Genomic DNA, 11,203 nt, shown 5'->3' with positions numbered 1-11,203 from the left:
TGCGGCGTTATCACTGCGGCTCTGTGTGCTGCGTTATCACTGCGGCTCTGTGTGCGGCGTTATCACTGCGGCTCTGTGTGCGGCGTTATCACTGCGGCTCTGTGTGCGGCGTTATCACTGCGGCTCTGTGTGCTGCGTTATCACTGCGGCTCTGTGTGCGGCGTTATCACTGCGGCTCTGTGTGCGGCGTTATCACTGCGGCTCTGTGTGCGGCGTTATCACTGCGGCTCTGTGTGCGGCGTTATCACTGCGGCTCTGTGTGCGGCGTTATCACTGCGGCCCTGTGTGCTGCGTTATCACTGCGGCTCTGTGTGCGGCGTTATCACTGCGGCTCTGTGTGCGGCGTTATCACTGCGGCTCTGTGTGCTGCGTTATCACTGCGGCTCTGTGTGCTGCGTTATCACTGCGGCTCTGTGTGCTGCGTTATCACTGCGGCCCTGTGTGCTGCGTTATCACTGCGGCCCTGTGTGCTGCGTTATCACTGCGGCTCTGTGTGCTGCGTTATCACTGCGGCTCTGTGTGCGGCGTTATCACTGCGGCTCTGTGTGCGGCGTTATCACTGCGGCTCTGTGTGCGGCGTTATCACTGCGGCCCTGTGTGCTGCGTTATCACTGCGGCCCTGTGTGCTGCGTTATCACTGCGGCTCTGTGTGCTGCGTTATCACTGCGGCTCTGTGTGCTGCGTTATCACTGCGGCTCTGTGTGCGGCGTTATCACTGCGGCTCTGTGTGCTGCGTTATCACTGCGGCTCTGTGTGCGGCGTTATCACTGCGGCTCTGTGTGCGGCGTTATCACTGCGGCTCTGTGTGCTGCGTTATCACTGCGGCTCTGTGTGCGGCGTTATCACTGCGGCTCTGTGTGCGGCGTTATCACTGCGGCTCTGTGTGCGGCGTTATCACTGCGGCTCTGTGTGCGGCGTTATCACTGCGGCTCTGTGTGCGGCGTTATCACTGCGGCCCTGTGTGCTGCGTTATCACTGCGGCTCTGTGTGCGGCGTTATCACTGCGGCCCTGTGTGCTGCGTTATCACTGCGGCCCTGTGTGCTGCGTTATCACTGCGGCTCTGTGTGCGGCGTTATCACTGCGGCTCTGTGTGCGGCGTTATCACTGCGGCCCTGTGTGCGGCGTTATCACTGCGGCTCTGTGTGCGGCGTTATCACTGCGGCTCTGTGTGCGGCGTTATCACTGCGGCTCTGTGTGCGGCGTTATCACTGCGGCTCTGTGTGCTGCGTTATCACTGCGGCTCTGTGTGCGGCGTTATCACTGCGGCTCTGTGTGCGGCGTTATCACTGCGGCCCTGTGTGCTGCGTTATCACTGCGGCTCTGTGTGCTGCGTTATCACTGCGGCTCTGTGTGCGGCGTTATCACTGCGGCTCTGTGTGCGGCGTTATCACTGCGGCTCTGTGTGCTGCGTTATCACTGCGGCTCTGTGTGCGGCGTTATCACTGCGGCTCTGTGTGCGGCGTTATCACTGCGGCTCTGTGTGCGGCGTTATCACTGCGGCTCTGTGTGCGGCGTTATCACTGCGGCTCTGTGTGCGGCGTTATCACTGCGGCTCTGTGTGCGGCGTTATCACTGCGGCCCTGTGTGCTGCGTTATCACTGCGGCTCTGTGTGCGGCGTTATCACTGCGGCCCTGTGTGCTGCGTTATCACTGCGGCCCTGTGTGCTGCGTTATCACTGCGGCTCTGTGTGCGGCGTTATCACTGCGGCTCTGTGTGCGGCGTTATCACTGCGGCTCTGTGTGCGGCGTTATCACTGCGGCTCTGTGTGCGGCGTTATCACTGCGGCCCTGTGTGCGGCGTTATCACTGCGGCTCTGTGTGCGGCGTTATCACTGCGGCTCTGTGTGCGGCGTTATCACTGCGGCTCTGTGTGCGGCGTTATCACTGCGGCCCTAGCCAGTGTGCGGCCGTCTGCTCTCGGGTTCTGTTGTTATAGTTTGCTATTCTGTATTGTTATACTGTGAATTCTTACATCTGTCTATAACAGCAGGATGTGTGTGTATATATGTATATATATATAATTTGTGTAAGGGGTACTTCCGTCTTTCTGTCAGCAACTTCCGTAACGGAAATCCCGCGTCACTGATTGGTCTCGGCAGCTGCCTGTCATGGCTGCAGCAACCAATCAGTGACGGGCACAGTCCGATTAGTCCCTCCCCTACTCCCCTGCAGTCAGTGCCCGGTGCCCGCTCCTTAATCCCCTCCACACACCGCTCACACAGGGTTGATGGCAGCGGTAACAGCCCGCGGGTACCGTGCTCCGTTACCGCCGCTATTAACCCTGTGTGTCCCCAACTTTTTTACTATTGATGCTGCCTATGCAGCATCAATAGTAAAAAGATGTAATGTTAAAACTAATAAAAAACCTGTTATTCTCACCTTCCGTCGTACGACGATGCGCTCGCGCCGGCCGCCATCTTCGTTCCCAGAGATGCATTGCGAAATGACCCAGAAGACTTGGTGGTCTCGCAATGCATCCTGGGAACGGAAGATGGCGGCAGCGTGCGCGCATCACCAGAGTTTCGCTGGATCCTAGGTGGTGAGTATATAACTATTTTTTATTTTTATTTTTTTTTTTTAACAGGGATATGGCGCCCACACTGCTAAATACTGCGTGGGCTGCGTTATATACTAGTTGGCTGCTATATACTACGTGGCCTGTGCTATATACATACATACATATTCTAGAATACCCGATGCGTTAGAATCGGGCCACCATCTAGTATCTAATAAATAGCAGATAGATAGATTAATTGATAGGCTTGTAAAAGTATTCAGTACAGACCAAAAGTTTGGACACACCTTCTCATTTAAAATATTTATCTGTATTTTCATGACTATGAAAATTGTACATTCACACTGAAGGCATCAAAACTATGAATTAACACATGTGGAATTATATACTCAACAAAAAAGTGTGAAACAACTGAAATTATGTCCTATATTCTAGGTTCTTCAATGTAGCCACCTTTTGCTTTGATGACTGCTTTGCACACTCTTGGCATTCTCTTGATGAGCTTCTAGAGGTAGTCACCGGGAATGGTTTTCACTTCACAGGTGTGCCCTGTCAGGTTTAATAGGTGGGATTTCTTGCCTTATAAATGGGGTTGGGACCCCATTCTCTGTTGAGCAAAAGTCTGGTGGATACACAGCTGATAGTCCTACTGAATAGACTGTTAGAATTTGTATTATGGCGAGAAAAAAGCAGCTAAGTAACGAAAAACAAGTGGCCATCATTACTTTAAGAAATGAAGGTCAGTCAGTTCAAAAAATTGGGAAAACTTTGAAAGTGTCCCCAACTGCAGTTGCAAAAACCATCAAACGTTACAAAGAAACTGGCTCACATGAGGACCGCCCCAGGAAAGGAAGACCAAGAGTCACCTCTGCTTCTGAGGATAAGTTTATCCGAGTCACCAGCCTCAGAAATCGCAGGTTAACAGCAGCTCAGATTAGAGACCAGGTCAATGCCACACAGAGTTCTAGCAGCAGACACATCTCTACAACAACTGTTAGGCTGGGTTCACACTGCGTTATGGGTGTCCGTTACAGACTACGTTACACCGTGGCATAAACGCGTAGTAACGTAGTCCGTTAAGGCTGCCATTAATTCCTATATCAGACGCATCGCTAGCGCAAGCCCAAAATGGGCGTGCGCTAGGGATGTGCTGCAGCGTTTCCGGGTCCGTCCCTGCTAGCGCAGATAGAACTAGCAGATGCTCTATCTGCGCTAGCGCGATGGAGAATGTCGGCACTTGCGTCAGCAGCCCATTCACGTATGTGTTGAACGGGCTGCTGTTTAATGCAATGTGAACCTGGCCTTAAGAGGAGACTTTGTGCAGCCGGCCTTCATGGTAAAATAGCTGCTAGGAAACCACTGCTAAGGACAGGCAACAAGCAGAAGAGACTTCTTTTGGCTAAAGAACACAAGGAATGGACATTAGACCAGTGGAAATCTGTGCTTTTGTCTGATGAGTCCAAATTTGAGATCTTCGGTTCCAACCACCGTGTCTTTGTGCGACACAGAAAAGGTGAACGGATGGACTCTACATGCCTGGTTCCCACCGTGAAGCATGGAGGAGGAGGTGTGATCGTGGGGGGGCTTTGCTGGTGACACTGTTGGGGATTTATTCAAAATTGAAGGCATACTGAACCAGCATGGCTACCACAGCATCTTGCAGCGGCATGCTATTCCATCCGGTTTGCGTTTAGTTGGACCATCATTTATTTTTCAACAGGACAATGACCCCAAACACACCTCCAGGCTGTGTAAGGGCTATTTGACCAAGAAGGAGAGTGATGGGTGCTACGCCAGATGACCTGGCCTCCACAGTCACCAGACCAGAACCCAATGGAGATGGTTTGGGCTGAGCAGGACCGCAGAGTGGAGGCAAAAGGGCCAACAAGTGCTAAGCATCTCTGGGAACTCCAACAAGATTTTTGGAAGACCATTCCCGGTGACTACCTCTTGAAGCTAATCAAGAGAATGCCAAGAGTGCGCAAAGCTGTTATCAAAGCAAAAGGTGGCTACTTTGAAGAACCTGGAATATAAGACATATTTTCAGTTGTTTCACACTTTTTTGTTAAGTATATAATTCCACATGTGTTAATTCATAGTTTTGATGCCTTCAGTGTGAAATTACAATTTTCATAGTCATGAAAATACAGAAAAATCTTTAAATGAGAAGGTGTGTCCAAACTTTTGGTCTGTACTTTGTGTGTGTGTGTATATATATATATATATATATATATATATATATATAATATATATATATACATACACACACATACTGAGAAATATTCTGCTGAAATCCACAGTAAAAATGCCACATGTGATTTTACACTTAGGCCATGTGTTTGTCATTAGCTTTTATTGGGGGGGGGGGGGATTATTTACTCATTTTCCCTAATTGCTAGAAGAGCAGAGTCCCCCCCCCCCCCCCGGTGACCCCATTTGGGAATCTGTACCTCTTGGGGAATTTATTTACAGGTGTAGTGACTATTTTGACTCCATGGATGTTTTCCAGAAACAAGCAGCAGTGAATGTTGCTGAATGAAAATTGCAAACCGCCGTTGTAGTGACCAATACGTTGTAGTGACCAATACGTTGTAGTGACCAGTACATTATGCCCAGCCCGTGCTTCTGGAGACAGGCACCCGTAAATTAGGTGGTCTCTCATCGCTACAGAAATGCCGAACGTGGACGATATATGTGATTTAAGTACACTGTTAAAGCGCAGAAGGGAGGGGGTGCATTTATATTTGGGAGTGCAGAATTTTCTGAATTTCTTTTGGGGGGTAAGGAGCCATTTAGCTTTTCCAGAGTCTTTGTACTACCAGTAACATGGAAGCCCCCTATATTTCCGTTAACAGATGATGGACCTGAGTGGGGACTTGCTTTTTTGTTGATTGAGGTGAAGCTTTTATTGGGAACATTTTACATAATGTTTGGGATCACATTTATCCTGCGCTCTGCTCTGAGCACTTAATTTTGGGCATTGCAATAGCTTATGGATTCATGGTTACGACCAATAACCTCTGTCACTGTATGAGTGGTCGTAATCATAGATACCCATACTACTGCAATGCCCTGCACATGGGGTAAGCAACATAAATTATCAGGAGAACTATACTACATTTCTAATTGGAGGTATTTGATAACATTATTATTATGCCTACTACATGCTAGGATAGCATGGAGATGGGAATACCCCTTTAAGGGTCTGTGTACGTGTCTATACTGGCAAAGTATAATAAGAAAAATACTCCTTATCATAAATACAGTGACATTTTCAAGGCAGAAATTAATAATTCAGTACAGATTTTAATCTATATAATTGTCTACGGGTCACTTCCGTCTGTCTGTCCTTCTGTCACGGTTATTCATTCGCTGATTGGTCTCGCCAGCTGCCTGTCATGGCTGCCGCGACCAATCAGCGACGGGCACAATCCGGAAGAAAATGGCCGCTCCTTACTCCCCGCAGTCAGTGCCTGTTGCCCGCATACTCCCCTCCGGTCACCGCTAACACAGGGTTAATGCCGGCGGTAATGGACCGCGTTATGCCGCGGGTAACGCACTCCGTTACCGCCGCTATTAACCCTGTGTGTCCCCAACTTTTTACTATTGACGCTGCCTATGTGGCATCAATAGTAAAAAATGTAATGTTAAAAATAATTTAAAAAAAAAAACCTGCTATACTCACCCTCCGTAGTCGCTCGCGCCGGCCGCCATCTTCCGTTGCAGGTTCCGGTGGCAAAGATGGGATGGGAGTAGGACCTGCCATCACGTCACAGTCATGTGACCGCGACGTCATCTCAGGTCCTGCGCTCATACCGACCCTGGGACCGGAAGCTGCCGTGGACTACAAGGGGCCCTCGGAAAGGTGAGTATATGTTTATTCTTTATTTTTTAACCTGTGACAAACCTGGCTGGGCAAGATACTACGTGACTGACCAATATACTACGTGGCTCTGTGCAATATACTACGTGGCTGCAATATACTACGTGGCTGGGCAATATACTACGTGGGATGTGCAATATACTACGTGGCTGTGCAATATACTACGTGGCTGTGCAATATACTACGTGACTGGGCAATATACTACGTGGCTGTGCAATATACTACGTGGGATGTGCAATATACTACGTGACTGGGCAATATACTACGTGGCTGTGCAATATACTACGTGGCTGTGCAATATACTACGTGACTGGGCAATATACTACGTGGCTGTGCAATATACTACGTGGGATGTGCAATATACTACGTGACTGGGCAATATACTACGTGGGATGTGCAATATACTACGTGACTGGGCAATATACTACGTGGCTGTGCAATATACTACGTGGCTGTGCAATATACTACGTGGTTGGTCAACATACTACGTGGCTGTGCAATATACTACTACGTGGCTGGGCAATATACTACGTGGCTGGGCAATATACTATGTGGGCTGTGCAATATACTACGTGGCTGGGCAATATACTACGTGACTGGGCAATATACTACGTGGGATGTGCAATATACTACGTGGCTGGGCAATATACTACGTGGCTGCAATATACTACGTGGCTGGGCAATATACTACGTGGGATGTGCAATATACTACGTGGCTGGGCAATATACTACGTGGCTGTGCAATATACTACGTGGCCGTGCAATATACTACGTGACTGGGCAATATACTACTTGGCTGGGCAATATACTACGTGGCTGGGCAATATACTACGTGGCTGTGCAATATACTACGTGGCTGGGCAATATACTACGTGGCTGGGCAATATACTACGTGGCTGGGCAATATACTACGTGGCTGAGCAATATACTATGTGGCTGGGCAATATACTACGTGGCTGGGCAATAAACTACGTGGCTGGGCAATATACTACGTGGCTGTGCAATATACTACGTGACTGGGCAATATACTACGTGGTTGTGCAATATACTACGTGGCTGGGCAATATACTACGTGGCTGGGCAATATACTACGTGGCTGGGCAATATACTACGTGGCTGGGCAATATACTACGTGGCTGGGCAATATACTACGTGGCTGGGCAATATACTACGTGGACATACATATTCTAGAATACCCGATGCGTTAGAATCGGGCCACCATCTAGTAATCCAATAATGACGCAATCTGCATAGAAAAGGGATATTTTTATATTAAGTGAATAATGTTACAGGTCGTGTTTATTAAGAAAATAGAAATGTAGAAAATAGTGTGGGATTGTATCACGCTACATTACATTGTATCTGTCAGAGGGTCGGAAACAGAACAGCAGGAGATGTGCGCAGACGTAACAAGTGCTGCATTGTTTAGGGGAGATGAAGGCAGGATCGGGAGCAGACATCGGTCAGAAAACTCGTGTCCAGGATTTTTTGTGTGGCTTCTCAATCACATATTACATTTCTTTCCCATAATAGATTTGTTTTATTTTAAACATTATAGAAAAGCCACTAAGTTATCAGGAAGAGTTTGCCTAAAATGTTTGCTCTTATTAATGAGTGCACGATTACTTCCCGTCTTCTATATAATTTAATAAATACGTGAGGACCCTGCACTGAACTTTGGGGTCACCACTTATAACCAGAGACAATACAGAGAAGTCATTCACCACCGCTCTCTTTACTTTCTAAGCTTGTAGACCTTCATTTACCAATTTGGCATATGCGTCAAACGTCTTTGCAAAGTCTGAAAACACCTATCCCCAGAGGCGCCTCTTGCCTAGGTTTTTACGTTTTCCTCTTTATAAAAACTCAGGTTAGTTTGACAACTTTTGTCCTTTAGTAGACCTGCTTTGGCAATCCCATTTCTGCCACTTGCTCCCATACATAAGGTTGTTAGGCTTACTGGTCTACGATTATCCGGGAAAGACGTCAAGAATGTCGTCATTCTGATCTCCTGTCCTCTAAGCGCTCAGAACTCCCGGCTCCATAGCAGAAAGCCTGAATTATAAATTAGGCATTTTAAAGTAAACGTAGAAAAAAAATATATATTGCGCTAAGTCAGTGCAAAAAGCCATATCATCCCTGCGCCTGTGTATTACATGTCTTCTTCGCTGCTGCCATTCGCTGATGGAGCTTCTTCATTTTGCGCCACGAAGATCCCGTGGAAGCCACAAGGAATCTGAACCGAAACTTCTGCTCGACCAATTTCTTTGAAGGTTTTGGCATCTAGAATAAGTAAAAAGGTTGTTTTGTCCTAGAAAGAAATAATGAAAAATACATATTGTTAAAGGTTATTTGCTGGACCAAGGACAAACTTTCTTAGGTGCTTGTAGCAGGGTAATGAATACGTTCTACTGCCCTCTGTTCCTGAAGTTCGACATTAAAGGGACTCTTGCCAACACAGAATGACGGTTCAAACCAATAACAGGCACTCGGTGCTTCACGGCGGGGCCAAACATGTAACGACCCTTTCCCACCAGCGGCGGGACTTTGTTTGAACAGTCAATCTGTGCTGACAGAGTCGTTTAAGTTCGGCTCCCAAAGGTAGAATTATTTACTTTTTTGCACTAAAGGGTTTGCCTAACCGGACCATGGAATTTCCGTTTTATCACATTCTAGGGCACTGCATGTAATTGGGCATACGAACAAATGTAACCCTTTCCCAACATACAAGACAATGCAATGTCCTGTTTGGTGCTCATGTTTTGGGCAGATGTCGGGGAGCCTAGCCTGGGGCGGGACTCGGGAAGCCGAGCCTGGAGCGGGACTCTGGGAGCCGAGCCTGGGGCGGAACTCGGGGAGCCGAGCCTGGGGCGGGACTCGGGGGAGCCGAGCCTGGGGCGGGACTCGGGGAGCCGTGCCTGGGGCGGGACTCGGGGAGCCGAGCCTGGGGCGGAACTCGGGGAGCCGAGCCTTGGGCGGGACTCGGGGAGCCGAGCCTGGGGCGGGACTCGGGGAGCCGAGCCTGGGGCGGGACTCGGGGGAGCCGAGCCTGGGGCGGGACTCGGGGAGCCGTGCCTGGGGCGGGACTCGGGGAGCCGAGCCTGGGGCGGAACTCGGGGAGCCGAGCCTTGGGCGGGACTCGGGGAGCCGAGCCTGGGGCGGGACTCGGGGAGCCGAGCCTGGCGCGGGACTCGGGGAGCCGAGCCTGGCGCGGGACTCGGGGAGCCCAACCTGGGGCGGGACTCGGGGAGCCGAGCCTGGGGCGGGACTCTGGGAGCCGAGCCTGGGGTGGATCTCGGCATGCAGATACCAGCAGGTAGGAGGCAGCGGCTCTCTGTGCTCCTGCACAGCAGCCATGGATTGCTGGCCTCCCTGGTGGACAAGAGTGGCTCCACAAATCAGACCATGCGCACCAATGCAAGTTTATGGGTGCGTGTAAAACATTGAACTGCACTCTGATTTACACAGACCATGGAGAAGATGGAGAAATTATCATCTCCATCTTCTCTGCAGTTGTGATAGGATTCTCTCATGTGAGAAAATCTGATGACACTCTGATCAAACTTTTTCGATTCGATACTCTCGAAAATGAGAATTATGAGTCGTGTGATTCCAACCTAAGGGCACATTCTGCGTGACATATTTATGTGTCAAGTGTGTATACTTGGGTCCCGCGCTTAATAAACTGAACCAGGTCTGTGCCTACCGGCCGCGGTGAGACTACGACAGAGAGAATCACCCCATCATCCTCGGCACATGAATGTGGGCTGGGGACAAACACCGGCTCCGAGGGGTAGAAGCCGTCTTCCTGCCAAGTCTGTAAGCCAACACCAGATCCATGTAAATCAGAAAAATAAATATTTAAGATTATACAATATTACATGATGTTCATAAAACTCTATGAAGGGGCAGGGTATAAAGAAAGTAGGAAAGTAATGGCTCCGAAGACACCTGGATAGGCTGTAAAGAAGTCTCAGTAGCAAATCTAAGCTCTTATTCCATTTTTCATGTAGGCGGTTTATTGAAGATTTTAACGAACAGACCATGTGCCCATTATGTGCCGTGTTCACATGTTCCGGTTTCTTTGTTTTTGCAAACTGTCCATACAACAATTGTGATCAGATGAGTGTGATGTCACCAAAGGTCCTTAAATAGTTTTAGCCTTGGAATAGAAAAGTTGGGGGTCCAAATCCCCCACAAACACCATCCCTGACTGTAACTGGTGTTTATATTTCATTCTCCAAATATCCTGTAAGATCATGCTAGGGCTTATTTTTGGGAAATTTTTGAACATCGCTGTGATGGTACTTACCATACACTGCTTGGTGTTAACATCCACCTTCACCAGGCAGCTCCCTATGACATGCTGGAGCCCAGAGCCATAGAAATAGCGATACTTCTTAGTGTTGTACTGGGAATAGTTAATGGCAGGAAAGTCGAGGCTTCCGATGTCCTCGAATGTGCGATCATACAGCTGTTCTGGTGAACACCACAGCTAGAAAACACAGCACACAGGTATTGTGTAGAGAAGATGCCCAAAGGAGACTCAGCGGATAACACCCTAGTACACTCGCTCATCCATCACTAATGACTACACACCGCTGCAGTCAATCACTGGTCTTTGTGAAAATGGCAGTACTGTCTGTACCTAACTAATGATTATTTGCAGCTGTTATGTGCATGTAATCAGCATGTCATGAGTGCAAGATGGGACCACCGAATAGTTGGATCGTTTACTGTTGTGAATTCTGTTGTCGAGCTCCCTCCTGTGGTCGTGAATGGTACTTCGGTGACTTCTGTCCGT

General features: G+C 48.7%; 1 protein-coding gene and 1 long non-coding RNA gene across 2 annotated transcripts in view; one reads left to right on the top strand and one right to left on the bottom strand.

Annotated features, from left to right (window-relative positions):
* LOC138652041 (uncharacterized) overlaps positions 1-11,203 on the top strand; it is a 566,979-nt gene that overhangs the window by 481,002 nt on the left and 74,774 nt on the right. The window lies entirely within an intron of this gene.
* The window catches only part of LOC138651922 (carotenoid-cleaving dioxygenase, mitochondrial-like), a 28,964-nt gene continuing 25,411 nt past the window's right edge, over positions 7,651-11,203 (bottom strand). The window contains exons 10-12 of the mRNA XM_069742539.1: positions 10,712-10,894; positions 10,106-10,216; positions 7,651-8,710 (exon numbers count right to left, since the gene is read on the bottom strand). Coding sequence (XP_069598640.1) covers positions 8,552-8,710; positions 10,106-10,216; positions 10,712-10,894 — 453 coding nt within the window. The 3' untranslated portion in view covers positions 7,651-8,551. The remainder of the gene's footprint in view (positions 8,711-10,105; positions 10,217-10,711; positions 10,895-11,203) is intronic.

Source organism: Ranitomeya imitator, chromosome 10, assembly GCF_032444005.1.
Source record: "Ranitomeya imitator isolate aRanImi1 chromosome 10, aRanImi1.pri, whole genome shotgun sequence".
NCBI classification, from domain to species: domain Eukaryota; kingdom Metazoa; phylum Chordata; class Amphibia; order Anura; family Dendrobatidae; genus Ranitomeya; species Ranitomeya imitator.
The sequence above is the reverse complement of the archived record's forward strand: the minus strand, read 5'-3'. Positions and strand labels throughout refer to the sequence as shown.